Source organism: Ips typographus, linkage group LG7, assembly GCF_016097725.1.
Source record: "Ips typographus isolate SLU linkage group LG7, UJ_Ityp_2.0, whole genome shotgun sequence".
Lineage (NCBI taxonomy): Eukaryota > Metazoa > Arthropoda > Insecta > Coleoptera > Curculionidae > Ips > Ips typographus.
In genome coordinates this window covers 1026492-1042959 of record NC_138428.1, presented here as the reverse complement: position 1 = coordinate 1042959, position 16468 = coordinate 1026492, and the positions used below count along the sequence as shown (strand labels likewise).

Here is a 16468-nt window from a genome sequence, read left to right as displayed (position 1 = left end):
TCAGACAGTTATCATGTGACTGTGCTAATCCAATACCACAGACAATACAACTTTAGGGGTTTAGGTAAATCAAGAAAAAAATGTATGACGTCAAACATTTATTCCTAATAAAACTGCACCTATAAATGCAATATTATAACTGTTTAAAAGTCATTATACTGACTATCAAGAAATAGGCTTAAATATGGGATACAAGTAGTTATCTAACATAAAATAGTGAGTGCGTATGTAAACCGTAAACGGGAGAAAAGAGGGTTCAGAAAAGTACATTAATATATCACATATCCATTAAAAACTAGCTTAACAGTTACACACGCCTACTGATTTGTCTCTATAAAGTGTAGTGGACGAATTTGATTGAAACGCTGTGTATTAAAAAGTTAACAAAGCCTTTAAAATTTGGCACAATAGGAGAAGAAGCTGAAACAATTATCACAGAATCACTTTTTGTTTGTTTGCTCGTAAATTTGAAAGAAAAGGTCCTAAAAAACAGCTAAAACTCTTTGGCATATAATTATCATAAAGTGGCACACATCAAGGCTACAACGGAGGGTAACATAGTTTAAAATACTCTTAAAAACCTATAAAATGTCTCCCAGTCTCATTTCCATGTCACCACCAACGGTTTTTCGAGAGAAACGTTAAGATTGTCAATGAGCAAATACTGCAAAAATACAATAAAGTTCTAGAACAAAAACATCTAAAGGAAGGCACTTACCTTGTGTAAGGTGTCAAACTTGAAAGCCAACCGTACACTGTTAACAATTACTTGGGTTACAGGTTTCTGTACTCCAAGGACCGTTATCGTGCCCAAATTGGGTGGATATTCTTCCGCCCAATTGACGACGTCACTGCGTAAGGTGTTGTTTTCTAATTGGAAACTGATTAGTGAGTAGCGCTTTTCTTGGACGGTGTCTGAAACAAAAAGGATAAGTTTGGCAGTTTGTTCCAAAAACTTGACCTACTTAAAGTATCTCCGTCGTCCCAAAACAACTCTCCATAAGCTTCTCCAGCCTCATCCTGAGCCACCAACAGTTCAATTTTGCCCTTTCTACTTTCCGTAGTCGTCGGTTTGGCCTCCTGTTGCGGTAAAATGTAGCCACCCCTCACGAAAACCGGTATTGTGTCCAAGGGAGCGGTCAAATTGACAAACTCTCCAAAACTCTGAATGCAACTCTTGGTGTAATAGTTGTACCACCACGATTGAGGTAGATAAGCCCACACAGTGGTTGCACCTTCCTGTGTTTTTGTTTTAATTAGCCTTGCACTGTAACCAGACCAGTAACTTACCTCTAAAACAGGGACAATTAGTAGGGCGGGGCCCCAGAGGAACTCAGTGTCTATGTTCAGGGTTTCCGGGTCTTTATAAAATCTGTATAAAAGTATTTGTTAAGTCCTGCAGTAGTGTTTGTTAATGACTTACTCGAAAAAGAGTGGTCTGGCCACAGTGTCACCAGATACGTGAGCACGGTAGAATAAAGTGTACAAGTACGGCAACAGAGCGTATCTGACCTGGAGCGCCTTTTTCGTTGAGGTCACCACCAACTCTCCCATTGAAGCCGGATCTTGTGGCTGTAATAAACTCACTCAATTAGTATCTTTCCAAAATGATTTAAATTTAAAACTGTCAGACGTACTATGCCATCGTCCGTATTGTGATTCCTTGAAAACGGATAAAAAGCACCGAGTTGCTGCCATCTGTTGCACAACTGTTCCGTGGTGTTGCCGTTGAAGCCGCAAATGTCCGCTCCCATCAATGGTATACCGTACAAACTGAAGCTGAGGAGATCTTTAAAGAAAAAATCACATCACACCATAAAAACCATCTGTTTGGTGTTAACATACGGGGAATGCTCTGTTTCAGAGCGTCCCAAGTGGAAAACACGTCTCCGCTCCAGTGTCCGGCGTAATGTCCATGTCCGCTGAAAGTGGCTCTTGAAATCACCACAGGTCGTTTACCGCGAATTTCTGACAAGGCACTGTAACCCTTTGATGTGTGATAAAACCCAACACTTAAAAAAAAAAACCTTACAAATTTGTTATAATAGCCTCGGTGATTCCAAACAGATTATGCACATTATAATGCAACCCAGCGTAATGTTTGGCAGTCATGCAAACTGTTTTATAGTTTAGCACTCCTCCATCTACCGCTGGGAGGTAAGGAGGGCTCTCCAAGTCAGATTTGGGACAGCCGTTGAACGATCCAGATAAAAAGTTTGAGGGTTCGTTCATGTCAATCCAAGCGCCGTCGAATGGTACTTGATTGTGGAAGTTTTTCAACATATCCGTCCAGTAGTCTACAGTATTAGGATGAGTAAAGTCTGGCCATACTGTAGAGTGTGAGTTCCACACCTAAAATTGACTGTACAGCACCATTGCACGTAGAAAGTGAATAGCAAGTACTTTGCCTATAAATGGCTGCCCGCTGGAGTTTTTCACGAAAATGTCCATTTTTATGCCCATATCGTAAGGAGGATAAGTCCCTTGCAGCTCACCGGCGCTCACCCCTGGATCAACCAGCGGGATGTAATGCCTGCCGTTTTTGTGCAACTCCTCTACAAACGCAGGCAGTCCTTCGTAATTCACTTTGTCATAAGTGAAGTCATTACTGTTATTCATATAGTCCAAATCATTCCATTGGGTGTCCTGTTTCAACTAACAATTCAGCACCAAATACCCCAACAAATGCTCGAAAACTTACAATAAAAACCCCAGCTTTCAAGTTATTCTCCAATACAGCGCGCGTGTTGTTAAGCGATTTGTAACCGAAACGGCACAAGTGGAAACCTAAAGACCAATAAGGAGGCATGTAAGGCCGTCCCACAAGATCAGTGTACTGGTCGATAACGTCAGCGGGTGTCGGCCCTAGGAAAAAGTAAAAGTCCAAAACTCCTCCCACGGTGCGAAAAGTTACGGCCGGAGTTGGTTGCAAAAGAATATCTACGTGAGAAAACCCTAATAGAGTTTTGATCATTAAATTGCGTGTGTGACCTACCCATAGCGTTGCTGTTCAACAGGAACACACCGTGACTGTTACCCGAATTTTCCATCATTAAATAGAAGGGATGAGAGCCGTAGAGATTTTTCTGAAAGTAGTTTTTTTATTCTCTATGCAATGTTGTCAAGACAGTTTAATGATGGGCAGAGTAAAAGAAATACAACACAGCGAGTTGAGAAGAATTGTTACTCCAGTCTAGTTTCAGTAACACTCCTATGGCTGAGAACTAAAGGGTTGGCTCACTCCAAGGAGTTTATTAGGGACAGGACCAACAATCTCCTGCAACTCAGCAAACCACACTTAACAACTTCTCATCCAGAGCAGTTATTTGGTTCCTCAGGGGGTCGAGTATTCTGGATGAGTTTTAACTTATGTGTGAGCCACACTAGACCTGCGGTCGCAGTGGAGGGCAGAATATGCCCACTCACGGTACATAACTAACTAACTACTCAGTCAAGATGTAACTTGAATGTTTTTGGAATGAGAATGTCATGATCACCAATGCAAATTATTGTGACATTTTAATTTTAAAAACAAAATTTTCCAATGTTCAAAGTAAACTAGAAAAATCAAACTTACATTAGGTTGAGGAGGCAAATCATGATTCCAAAGAGTAAACCGATTCCACTCAGTACTCAACAGTAAGTTAGAAGTGTGATCACCAATTCCATAAATATATTTTGTAGGTAGTTTACTGCTCATTTGCAAAAACTGATTGGCAAATGTAAAGTCCAGGAAGTTATTTGAGTCAAAACTGTAACATTCACTTTTTAGTACGAAAACCTAACCAGAACAAAATCTTACAGGGTGGTGTTGTCAGCTTTTCTAACCACTTTGAAACCTGCCTTAAAAGTGTCCAACTCAAACACATAATTTAGATTCTCTGCAGCTCTGTCCACTATAGGAACTTCAGGCCATGCAGGCTCAAACCTTGCATTCAAGGGATCTACAAACTAATATTCGCCATTATTAACCCACCACCTCAAACTGCTTTGTTTCAGTACCTTGACATGAAGCCTGTCTTCAGTTTCATACTTAACAGTCATTTGGAGAACTGCCACATCATCTGGATAGGCTGTTCTGTAACTTCTGTTTAAGTATGCCACCAAACCAAATGCAGTGTTTGAGACATTTACTATTTTGTAGGTGTTGTAGTTAGGTGGGTAAAAGCAGTAAGGTGTGTCCAAAGGTACAGTCTTAAACCCTAAAGTTACAATACAATGATTTTTTAAGTAATTTCCCTTGTAAACTAAACAAACTTTTAGGTTTAGTTTTTGCAGGAATCCAGCAGCATCCCCTAGCCTCACAACTTTCCTGAGTGGCCCCATTCTCAGGAAAACAATCAAACTTTTTCTCATTGTTAAGCAACTTACACTGAGCATAATCAGGCTTGGGTGGAGCTGGTAGAAGTGGATGTTGCTCATTTATTTGAGTAGGAAATGTAGTACTGAAGTCTGCTTCAGCCTCATACACCTTAGAAATGGTTTTAGCTCAGAAATAATCACCAGACTTATACTGTAATATCTTACCCCTGATTGTTGCACAATAGGGTTATGCTTCAAGTTCTCATGCTCATAAATGATATCAAAACAGTTGAGTAAGTAAATAATTGGAAGGATCAGAAACACAGCCGAAAGAACAATGCAAAGTAACACTGTGGCCAAACTTGGACGGGATGAAGTTACATCAAAATCTAGGTCTGGTATAAAACGTTTATAGGTTTTTGACCGCTTAAAACAATCATCCAGTCAATATTAACAGTTTAAATAGAAATAAAGCGAGTTACCGACTGATGATGCACTGGAGAGGCATCAAAAGAGTGGTTCAAAGAGGACTCCTTCAATTGAGGAAACCTTTCAGAAGGCAGATCACCACCTAGATCATCAAAACTTACTGAATCGGTACAGGTCAGTCTTCTAGACCGGCTGCTCCAAGAAGACGTGAAAATATTACGAATTTTCATTTTTTTTTCAGTCTGCAAAAAAAGTTTAAAGTCCCACTTATGCTGCTGCATTTTACAACTAACCGGTTTTAATACAATTTGAAACACAAATGCAAACTTTTATCTAAATACATTAGTTCTTAAACGTTTCCGTTTATATTTTATGATAGTAATTAGCAGTTTGAAAATTTATTTAAAATGCGATAAAAACATCCTTTTGTTTATTACAAAACAAACACGCCTGCCCTCTGACCTTTTCGTCTGTCGTCTGTCAAGTGTCAGTTTTAACCTCTTCCAAGCCAGCCAGATGTCAAAACTGTTAAAAGTCAAAAATTTATTGGTCAAATTTTTGTCCATATTAAATTTAATAAAAAAGTACCCAGGAAAAGCAAGAAAAGCTGAAAAACCTTTTGGGCCTTTGTATTCAGTTGAATTAAAGTTAGTTCGCGTGTACAACACAAAATGGCAGCCCCTGTAGTACTGGCAGCAACTGCCAAACACACCGCCACGGTAACGTAAACTTGATCCAAAACCACTTCAGAGCCCTAATTACAATCTTATTTTGCAGTTAATATTTCTACACGGACTGGGAGACACTGGGTAAGAACCGTTCAAACCGATATTTAACTTGCAAACCTTTCGAATTATTTTTTAAACAATTTGAACACCTGACGCCCCCTTTTTAGACAAGGTTGGGCCCAAGCAATGAACGCAATAAGGAGCCCTTTCGTAAAAGTGATCTGCCCCACGGCTAAAACAATGCCTGTCACTTTGAACGCGGGTTTTCGCATGCCGTCCTGGTTTGATTTAAAGTCTCTGGATGAGTCAGGACCTGAAGATGAAGAAGGTACTAATATAAAGCCTGTTTAGTTCAGTTATAAAAAGCTTGTGTTTAGGTATCAAAGTAGCAGCAACAGAAGTACAAACATTAATACAGAATGAGATTCAGGCTGGTATTCCAGCTGACAGAATTGTTGTGGGTGGCTTTTCTCAAGGGGGAGCCTTAGCCTTGTATTCAGCATTAACTTTTCCACAAAAGCTTGGAGGAGTGGTGGCTTTGTCCTGTTGGCTACCATTGAGAAAGAGCTTTCCAGCAGCAAAAAAATGTCCAGATGATTTACATGTAATTCAAAACTTTTCAATGGTTAATACATTTATAATGATGGGGTTGATTAGGTTTTTCAGTGTCACGGCGATTGTGACCCTGTGGTACCATACAAATGGGGCCAAATGACTGCATCAGCTTTGAAAACCCTGGTGAAAAATCACGATTTCAAGTCATACAGAGGGCTGATGCACAGTTCCAGTGATGAGGAAATGAGGGATATCAAAGCTTTTATTCAGAAAAACCTGCCTAGCCAGTAAAAAAGGCAGCAAACGTTAGGTTATGTGTAAATTTGTCTTGAAGTGTATATTTCTAAAATTTGCTTTTTATTCATGTTTCTGTTCAGTTGCAGGTGCGTTGAAATAGGTGGCAACACGGCATTCCTTTTTAATTATAGATGAATTTTATAGAGATTTAGATTCACACCAACAAACTGCTAAAGTGCTGTATCAGTCTGTGAAGTAAATTATTTATTAATAAATAAGTAATAGATTTTTATGTGTTTTATTGGCTTAAAGGAAATTGAATTGATTTTAAAGGTTCATACAAATTGCATTCACCATGTCAAGATTTAGCTAACTAAAACACAGACAAAAGTTTGAAACCATAATAATAACAATTTCATCAGTGTTGATTCTTCAAATCTCTGAATTAAACAACTGTTTAAGATTAAAGAAAGGATTGCACATAAATTATAGTTGTCTCTGACAGAACGTTTCAGCAAATACCTAATTAAAGGCAGTTTTTGTATATTAGAGGTCTCACAAAAAGCAATTTTGGGTGATTTTGTTTATGTCTCCCCTCTGGAAAAGCTCACCAGTCAAGCTTTATTATAGCTTCTGTTTATCGTAGAGGTCAGTAACTCCGTCCAATCAAAACGTATTTTCCACAAAAACTTTTTTCATCACCCTGCCCGCCTATACCTTAAGGAATTTTAAGAATAATTTCCGTCATGGGGGTAGAAAAGCTTTCAAATTACGTTTTTCGGTTGGATGAATGCGTAAATCATAATTAGATCGAGCGTTAACCTGGAAGAAACATGTAATATTAAGCTCCTTAACGGTACTCTAACTTGTTTAGAACAAAATAAGAAACCGAAAAAAATTATTATCAGACAGTTTGTGAGTGGGTTTTCTTTTAACTTAAGTGTAATAGTTTTTTTGATCACTCTCATTATTTTAAAGGCAACCAAGAGGTGGAGAGCTAAAATCAGTGACGTCAGTTTGCGGCACAGTGACGTCACGGGTGCACCACGCCGATTGTGTTGGGGGGAAAACAGGTCAACCCCCCGAAAAGGCTGGAAATTGGGTCGTCGGTCTATTTGGTGTCGACGACCCGGGGATGCGCCACCACCAGAGATAAAGGGGTGCGTCTATAAATAGAATTCATCCCCATATACATTTAGGCTTACAAGAGAATATAAGGGGAAAAATCCGGACAGTCAAAACGTTGTCCATACAGCACGTGGCGTGGACGAGTGTTTTCTTTTTATAAAACAAATGGAACTGAGGTTCTTCGGAAAAATTCAAGTGGGTATATTGCACTTCAGTAGCAGAAGCCGGTTTTTATTTGTTTTTTTGTTGATGTAAAAGCATGAATGGAAACGTGATAAAACTAGTAAATCTACACACGGCTCTATATTTTCTTGAACATTCTTTAAACATCAACCCAGATTTCTACTGAATTCTGCCAAAAAAAAGCAAATACAGAAGGTTGAAAATAACTCCCTTAAGGGCAAAATGTCTCTCTTAGAGAATTAAACTAGCTACAATTTCTGTCAAGAAAACAAATACAGAAGGGTGAAACTACTTGAATTACATTTTTTAATTAAAGTCTACCTATCCTGGTACGTCAAAAACTATAGCTTATTATTGCTATAGATTTCAAAGAGAAAAACAAACGCTTTTACAAAGTGGAAAAAACACTCAGACTAGTTGAAATTCAATATCTAGACTACTGTCACAACAAAACAAAATGATACAAATTGCTATCTCGTTACAGTCTTGAATAGGTATTTTCGACGTTTGTTCGAAATTGGGGCATATATTTCAAAGAAAACTGCGTCTATTATGTCGTTGGCAATATGTGAAAAATTGATACAAACTTTTTTGTTGGGACAAATTTTACTGTTCATTTAGGTGACTGTTTATAACTATAGGAAATTGAAACCAAACTTACCGCTTGACTTTAAGGGTTTTAATTAAAATTAGCGCAAACACCCCCATTGAAGGGGGTGGAAACCGCACGAAATGAATGCGTCAAACAAGCGCAATTCAGGTGTCGTGGCGAGAGAGGAAATTAACACGTTGCTGAGTAGCACGTGATACTTTCAATTTGTTTTCCGAGTTGATGGAAACTAAGAACTTTACCCCTTTTTCTTGAAGCTGTGAAAGTTGACCGGCAGCCATTTGTTTTTGTTAATTTTCATAGTCACAGTGAAAGAAAATTAACACAAAAACTGGTTTTGCTTCTACGTCGTACACCGAAGGAAAACACACGAGTACCATAAAATGGAGTTTATTGAGCATAATTAGGAGCAAGGCACATTTTAAGGCAAAAGCACTCAACGCGGGGATTTTAATGGCAAAGTCCTAATTAAATTCGTCGGGCACGCTTGACCGTACACGTGAAGAAGCAACCCTCATTTTTTCGGGCCTTCAGTATGACCTCTTATCAAGCCTTCTGATTTTTTTTCTTTAGTTTATTAAACGAAAATTGCCAATACTACCGGAAAAAATTCACTTGACCTGCCTTTGAACCAAACCTTGAACTCTGGTATAAGAAGAAGTCAAGGGTGCGACAGTCGTTTTCGAATATTTGTCGATACACTTTTTGTCAAAAGGTTTTGCTAAATTACTTCTTCTTTAGATACAGCTTTTAAGCAAATAGAGTTAACGTGTAAAAGGGGAGAAGGTTTTTTTTATTGGATTGTAATTTGCTGCCAAGTGGCAAGGTACCAATCTTCAGTAAAATTGTCCAGACTGTATCACCGGAAGTAGTTTTGTAAATAACAAAGTTACTGAATAAAAATTAGCTTACTTGTGGTGACATTACAAAAAGTCTCAAAAACATCTAAGTTCGTGCAAAATTTAGATACTTTAAGAGACATTTTGATACATATTTGCTGGAATACTATATTAATATTTTAGCACCTGCTGTTCCTGATTTTTGGATATTTTCTATACAAGGTGTCCCATAAGTAAAACGGATTTAAGGAACCAAAATAATTCGATTTAGCACAACTTACCTCAGACGAAGTTATGTTATAAACTTTAAAAAATCTGAATCTGTATCACCCTGTATCTCGGTAACAACGCATTTTCGCATAACTTTTTGCTTAAAATCTCTAGGCATGGTATAGGTTTGGTAGTTTAACCCTGTTCCTAACCTAAAATTATAAATATTATGACACTGTCACTTCATATACACGTAAACAAACGGAAAAATGACAGCTGGAATGCCCGAAACTGTTTTCAAAACTGATCACCAGAGGGAGTATAAGAATCTCTTATCGTTCATTGGTCAATAGCTTATTACGTCATACTGGCGAACTTTTTCAACAATGTTTTTGTAAAAATTAAAAGTATGTGTATTATTTTTTTGTTGTTCTTGAAATAAAAAATAATCATGACTAGACTAACTACAGGGTTAACAACAAAAAAAATGTTTTTGTTGAGGTAATAAGGTTTAATATCAAATCGGCATAAAATCGAACAAAAAACACTTACTAAAGTTTCACTAATAAAACTAGAAAAACTTAATATTAATCTAGGGAGGATGTTTTAGTAAACAACCACGGGTTCGGCTACGTAGGGTGAGTAGGCAGCGGCGTACACTGAGGGCAGAACGTAATCCGCGTAGGCCACTGGTGCAGTGTACGCCACTGGTGCCACCGCACCCCAAGGGTAGGCGTAGGGATCGACAATCAGCTGCGGTTTGGCTTTAGGGCTAGGAACGGGAGTAGCTAGGGCCAAAGCCAACATAGCCGACACAATAACCTACAATAAATATCATTTAAACACTCTGCAAGTAATTACACACGCAAAAAGACTTACCAGTTTAAACATGTTTTTTTTTTGGGGTTCTAACTCTGAACGTACACAATCAACTGATAACAAACTACCACCGTCGATTGTTTTTATAGCGGATAAAGTCCAAATTTAGGAAGCCACTAGGTGGTAATTAAACTGACTCCATGACAGCCTTCTAGGCGGTAATGTTAACCTTTACATGGGCTAAATGTACTAATAATCGCCCATCAAGTACATGGTATGAACATCAAAATTACGCGCTATTCTTGCCACCGAAGGCTGCGGACGTTGGTTGAATATTTGATTTCAAATGCGAGGTACACGCCACTGTCCATAATATTAAAGAGACAAAATGACTGAAAAAGTGGTATTAGAGTAAAGTTTTGCTTTAAAATGTTGGTTTTATGGGTAAGTTGAATGACAATGACATTTTGGCAACATTACAACAGTGACGCAATAAATGATGACGTCAAAGGGGCTCGCCATGAGATTGGTGTATTGCGGGTTGCCTGAAATATGAATCTCTTCATATTGGTCATACTGAAATAATTCGTCAATCAAGACATTTCGTTGCCGTGTGTTTGTAAAATTAATATGTTGTTTGTTAAAAAATTGCACACAACAAATAATAAATACCTAGATAACAATAACAATATCTCAAACAGTTGTATCGCAGTGTTGCCAGCTGGGCCATTGCTTTACTAATTTTGTTTGTTTTATTACTTGAATTTTAAACAAAAAAGTTTGTTTAATGTTTTGAATCATGTCCACAGTAGTTGCCGCTCTCACATATCGTTGAAACCATTTTAAAATCATGCAAACATAGTTTTATTTATGGTAGTACTCGCAACACTGTAAATGTCTCATGTTTGAACTTTAAAAATACGGATTTTCTATTTGCCAGCTTGAGCAATCCAGATTTCCGGTGATTTAAAAAGTCTTGTTTCTGTTAAGCTTGACATATTGTAAAGTTCGGATATGGAGCATTTTTAAAACACTATTTTTGTTTTTTGCTGCCTATAAATGAAGCAATCGCCCCCAGTGTATTGCTCCTTGTCAGTGTCATTCGGCAACATCGCACTTTAATGATGGACAGAAACATATTGATTGACAATTGACGTTGACAGTGCTTCAGTTGTTTATAGGATTTGACACACGAGAGTGAGGTTAAGTTTGGAAAAAAGCAAAAACAGGAGCGGAAAAATTAAATCAGTTTTGTTAGTTACTCGTAAAATTACTTGGATTACTATTTGAATTGTGCAGGCTGGTGTTGGTAGTGATTCTGGACTGTGTGTGTTATTTTCTTGATGGTAAACCTGCAAAGTGTGCAAAATAAGGTAAGCAGCAACTCTCTGTATGTCACATGAAACATATCAGCCGCAAAATCAGCCACTGTTCGCTTTTTACGGAATTGTTTAGACATTTTCGGTTACCGGAAATTTCAAAATATGAAACACACAAAATAATAACCGAATCGATAAACAAACATTCGTTTTCACACTCCATGAAGCGAGTAGAACTTTTTGACGTCACAATGACGTAATTTGACAGTTGGTCAAATTATGGTTTTGCTAAATTACGTCATCGTGACGTCAAAAATGCTCTGCTCACTCCATGAAGCTTGAAAACGAATGCGGTCTTTATGTTCATTTAGCAACACTGCTGGTAACAAATAATGAAAATAAATTAGGAAGTTTTCAATCCTCTGTAATGTTGTAAACAACCAACTAGTCACTCAACTGAATTAATTTTTCTGTACCAACATTAATCGTTACCATAAACAAACAACCGAAATGAGCTCATCCATTGATGACAACAATCCGGGCAATTTTAGAAACCGGATATATCGGTCCTGTATACTACCAGCGAATACTACCAACCAAAAATACATTTTTTGTGCCATTTGATTTATGTGCGCGCAAGAAAAATTACCATACCATTAGGCACCTACCAGATTCCTTGTCTAATTATGCATTAAACCGGTAACCAGATCGAGTCAGGAAATTCCGCCAGGAGTGTTTATTATGCCATTTAGATACAAAAAAAAAACAAACTCGTCCAACGATTTGAGCTTGATAATCAAAGACATTTTCGTAGTGAATGGCTCTCATTATGTCAGACCCTTCAACGACAGATTTACCCTTGAAAAACAGGAACAAACTACGTCATTCGTTAGCTAATTTCCGGACGAATTATCTCATACAGGCAGTTATTGTGGAAAACTGGACAGGAGAATGAATAGAGGATATCCCAGTCGGATAAAAGGATTGATATTGTGGCCGAAATAATAACGAGATGAATTAATTTTAGTTGGATTTAATCATAATTATTGAAATTGCATCAAACAGTAAAACTCGTAAAACATAAGTTGGTTATTTTTCTAAAATCAAAATACCAATGACAGTAATGACATTTCTCTGTCAGTCCGCAATTGACATGACATTTACAAAGCAGTGTTGCCATACCTCATAAGCAAACGACTACAATATGCAATTTTTTGTGGTTGGGGGGTTTTTGATTAGTATTCCTAGACTTGCTGAAAGCAATTACCTTTAAATTAAAGTGTGTCAAATTGTCCTCCACCTGAAGAATATTAATAAGATTTACTGGAATGTGTTTTGAATATATCGGGGTGACACATACGCTCACTTTTTGATCACCATTTATGATTTTCAGATAATCTATTTTTGAACTAGTCTATATTAATGGTTTAAACCGCTGAGTAAAATTTTGTACACTAATTTCTTGTAATGCCCAGTAATTCCTAATAATTAACCTAACCTAGCCTAACAATACCCACTAACTGCCTGAATTATCACAACTGGAGAGTCTAAAAAAACCTTTTTTAATTAAAAATAATGTATGGGATACCCTGTATATTTTTTCATTTTTGTTATCTACGTCAAATTCTAGACATATTTCGTGTATTAATTCATATACCTATCTATATCCGTTTCTGAGATATTTACCATTTTATGTGAAATTTGATATTTTTGGTCTCCAAAGCATTTTTAATTTATACATCATCAGGAAAGGTTTTTTTCTTGGTTTTTGTGTTTTGTCATGTTAGACAAGGTTTGTTCTAGGAATGGGTGCAGAAAGACCTCCAAATATATAATAATACAGTGTGGTCAAAAAATCAGTTCAGAAAGTCTAGTTTTTCAAACGGTAAACATTCTTATAATTCTGTCTGTTTAAAAAGAAGTTTGTATTACGGCACTTATTTAAAAAAATCACTTTTTAAATTGATACATTGAACCACCAAACCAATAATCAAAATCAATGTAACTGAGTAAATAAAAATAACCGAGTTAATTAAGGTTACAGTGGCAGTTGTCAAATTAAGTCAAAACTGTCTTTATTATGTCACACACAACACTTTGTATAGACTTTTATACAGGTGTGGTAAATCCAAAACCGATCATAGGAAAACCGCGTAACGGACAGAGAAACGTACATTATTGCATGCGCGGGACTAAGACAGAAAACGAAAAAAATATCAAGTAGGCCATATTTTCAGCGCGCTGTTGCCAAACGTATCACTCAAATACCGTCGACAAAATAACTTGGCGTTTGGCAACAGCGCGCTGAAAATATGGCCTACTTGATATTTCAATGGACAGCCAATGAAATGAGCTTCCCATTGACGTATAAAAATCGATTGGTTGGCCGCTAGAGAGCGTGGGGTATCTTTTTGTTTAGTTCTGAAAAACTCGCGTAATTGCACCATCTTTGGTAGATTTTTATACGTCAATGGACAGCCAATGAAATGAGCTTTCTAAAAATATCCCTATTTGGGTTGACAGGTTAGACGGTTTGGTCGCTAGAGGGCGTCAATTTTTTGCTGAACTAAAAGAATAATTCAGACAAACATATACAGTTTTTAGCTATTTATTTTAATTTACAAACACTATTTTTACAGAACAGCAACATATGGAGCAGAATAAGCGGCAGCGTAAGCAGGGTAAGCGCTGTAAGCCAATGGGGCGGCAGCATAAGTCAAGGGAGCGCTGTAGGTGTAAGCAGAAGAGTAAGCAACGGGGGCAGCTACCACGGGGGCGCTGTAAGCCAACAATGGTTTGGCTTTAGGGTCGGCTTTGGCGTCTGGAGTGGGTTCAGCTACTGCCACAGCCAGGATGAGGGCGAACACAAACTGGAAACATTCACAAATTGTCATGAAAAAACATTTCAACTATAAAATAATAAAATACTTACGAGTTTGTACATTTTGCTTGTTGTTCGTTGATTAATTGATTAACAACTGATGTTTTATCAAGTCGATACCGGCATTTTTATACTAAATGCAATAACCTTTAGATGTAAGTTTGTACGTGATCTTTTTGTCGGTGTTAGAGTTGAATTTTAAGCAGGTTACGTATAACTAACTTGTCCATGAGCTGATTTCAAAAATTTTTAACTTAAAATTTGTTACAATAGCGTTTTTTATTTGATCGTTTAGAGTTTTTCCGAAAACGCCATTAGAAAAAGGATAAAAAATACTACAAAATGAGCCAAAATTGGCCGTTCTAGCTCTTCATGTTACTGAGATATTGAATTTCAAAAAGTAGTAAAAAAGGGCTCCTAATACCTCCCATATAGATTTCCCTAAAACGTCATTAAAGAGGGAAAGGATAAAAAATACTACAAAATAAGCAATGGCAATGACATTTTGACACTGAATATTACAAAATCTGTACACTTTTTGTTTTAATCTCGATTTGCGTATTCATTCAAAATAGTGCTACTTTTGCTCTTTAAATAAAATTTTAAGAAATTATGTTTTATCCAGTTTCCTGTTGAAAGTATAATAATACAAATAATAACATTTTGTCACTGAATACCTCAGAAACTGTTAAATTTTTTGTAAAACAGTAGGCTATTATGTAGGCCTTGACAATAAAATGGCGACAGAATATACGGAGTGTTCTATTAAAAAATGTGCAATTTTTTCCTTTTGTACACATAACAGTATTAAAGTTGCTAAATATCTGGTAAGAGAAGTGAAAATAACCTTTTTCTACTCCTACAGGGTTATTGGTTCATTCCTTAACAGTTTAGAGAACGGATAAGTAGGCAATTGCCAACGGTTGAACGAATACAGAATCCTAGACAATCTTCAGCGTGCATAAAGAAGTAGACCAATTACAGCTAATCTTGAACGTAAACAAAATAATTCTTCTGATTGTCATCCTCACTGACAGTTGGCATCAAAACATTGTATTTTATGTTTTGAGGAAATGAAAAAAGTGTTCAAGTTTCAGTTAGTGTTCGACTAAAGAAAAAAAACATCTACTTTATTATATGATAAAGCAAATGATACAAACTTACAATTTACAATCAATCAAATCACCGCCCTCTAAACTAGAAAGCCTAAAATGTCACTTTTAATGGCGGCGTTAGCGGTTTTCGTTTTATACACAAACGTATGCAGATGCAGTAAAAAAATGTTTTTTTTTTATTGTTTCCTGAAGTTGTGAGTGAAAAATCAAAAAAAGGTTCATTCCTGATGCAGATATGTATAGATAGAGCTTTTTTATACACAATCAAGTCCAGCCTAAGCAAGTTGGTTAGAACAATTGTCCTGGACAGTACAACACACAGCAACTAGTTTAAACATTGTTCAATGTAAGAAAATCTGTAAATTCTTGAAACTAGGTAAGCAAAATTGGTACATGGTTCTTATGTTATTATCAAGAACATTCATTCAAAATAATTTTTGTTACTCTCACAATGAAGGATGCTTTAAAATGTAACTCACATACCTGTGCATGTAACAAGTACCTAATAAGTTTACTGTACTGGAAAGCACTTGTACCTACCATTGAGTATAGTGTTGGAGTAAAATCAAAGTGTTCAACCACTATTGAGTTAGATCCGGTAAAAAACTGACACGGTTGGGCTTTTTCCTGAATTGCTGTTACAATGTGACTTGAACGGCAGCAAACAAACATAACTTACGCAAATAACCTCAAGTCTTGATTTTAAACCGTAAAAATTCATCTAATCCTCAAAAAAATGAATTTCCATAATACAAACAAACGCAAACTGTCACCACTATTTCCGCCATATTGGAATTTTTGACAAGCACCTTCTAGGCTTTCTAGTGTAGTAGGCGGTGATCAAATCCATTCCACCACCGCCTACTATACTAGAAAGCCTAGAAGGTGCTTGTCAAAAATTTCAATATGGCGGAAATAGTGGTGACAGTTTGCGTTTGTTTGTCTTGTGGAAATTCAGTTTTTTGAGGATTAGATGAATTTTTTCGGTTTAAAATCAAAACTTGAGGTTATTTGCGTATTGTATTATTGCGGTGATTCCACACCTCAACCTAAAAGACGAAGTTAATCAGCTGTCACCCGGTTCACCGGTCAAACTTGGGCTGCGTCAAAAGT

The 16468-nt window shown here is 36.9% G+C and overlaps 3 protein-coding genes and 2 long non-coding RNA genes across 6 annotated transcripts; 2 read left to right on the top strand and 3 right to left on the bottom strand.

Moving 5' to 3' along the window:
* Positions 1–85: 85 nt before the first annotated feature.
* Positions 86–5170, bottom strand: LOC145731390 (lysosomal alpha-glucosidase-like). The gene is made up of 18 exons (XM_081983155.1): positions 5025–5170; positions 4785–4973; positions 4528–4728; positions 4258–4471; positions 4003–4202; positions 3803–3951; positions 3578–3752; positions 2996–3086; positions 2702–2940; positions 2404–2646; positions 2033–2352; positions 1846–1979; positions 1638–1789; positions 1424–1572; positions 1291–1372; positions 966–1239; positions 719–915; positions 86–664 (listed from the first exon to the last, which is right to left on the bottom strand). The coding sequence occupies exons 2-18, from the start codon at positions 4959–4961 to the stop codon at positions 602–604; spliced, it is 3060 nt and encodes a 1019-aa protein (XP_081839281.1). The 5' UTR covers positions 4962–4973; positions 5025–5170; the 3' UTR covers positions 86–601.
* Positions 5171–5248: 78 nt separating this feature from the next.
* Positions 5249–6539, top strand: Apt1 (Acyl-protein thioesterase 1). Of its 2 annotated transcripts, XM_081983272.1 has the most exons (6): positions 5249–5450; positions 5509–5540; positions 5627–5787; positions 5837–6063; positions 6117–6331; positions 6392–6539. In XM_081983272.1, exons 1-5 carry the CDS (start codon positions 5403–5405, stop codon positions 6303–6305), a joined length of 657 nt encoding a protein of 218 aa, XP_081839398.1. In that variant the 5' UTR covers positions 5249–5402; the 3' UTR covers positions 6306–6331; positions 6392–6539. The 2 variants fall into 2 exon arrangements, with proteins under 2 accessions (XP_081839398.1, XP_081839397.1); XM_081983271.1 differs by having other exon boundaries at positions 6117–6539.
* Positions 6540–9711: 3172 nt separating this feature from the next.
* Positions 9712–10354, bottom strand: LOC145731483 (uncharacterized). The gene is made up of 2 exons (XR_014178808.1): positions 10101–10354; positions 9712–10043 (listed from the first exon to the last, which is right to left on the bottom strand). It is a non-coding gene; the product is annotated as an uncharacterized LOC145731483 (long non-coding RNA).
* Positions 10355–11219: 865 nt separating this feature from the next.
* Positions 11220–16188, top strand: LOC145731488 (uncharacterized). The gene is made up of 3 exons (XR_014178813.1): positions 11220–11413; positions 13999–15864; positions 16050–16188. It is a non-coding gene; the product is annotated as an uncharacterized LOC145731488 (long non-coding RNA).
* LOC145731482 (uncharacterized) lies at positions 13952–14431 on the bottom strand. The gene is made up of 2 exons (XM_081983293.1): positions 14292–14431; positions 13952–14229 (listed from the first exon to the last, which is right to left on the bottom strand). The coding sequence occupies exons 1-2, from the start codon at positions 14301–14303 to the stop codon at positions 13993–13995; spliced, it is 249 nt and encodes an 82-aa protein (XP_081839419.1). The 5' UTR covers positions 14304–14431; the 3' UTR covers positions 13952–13992.
* Positions 16189–16468: the final 280 nt, after the last annotated feature.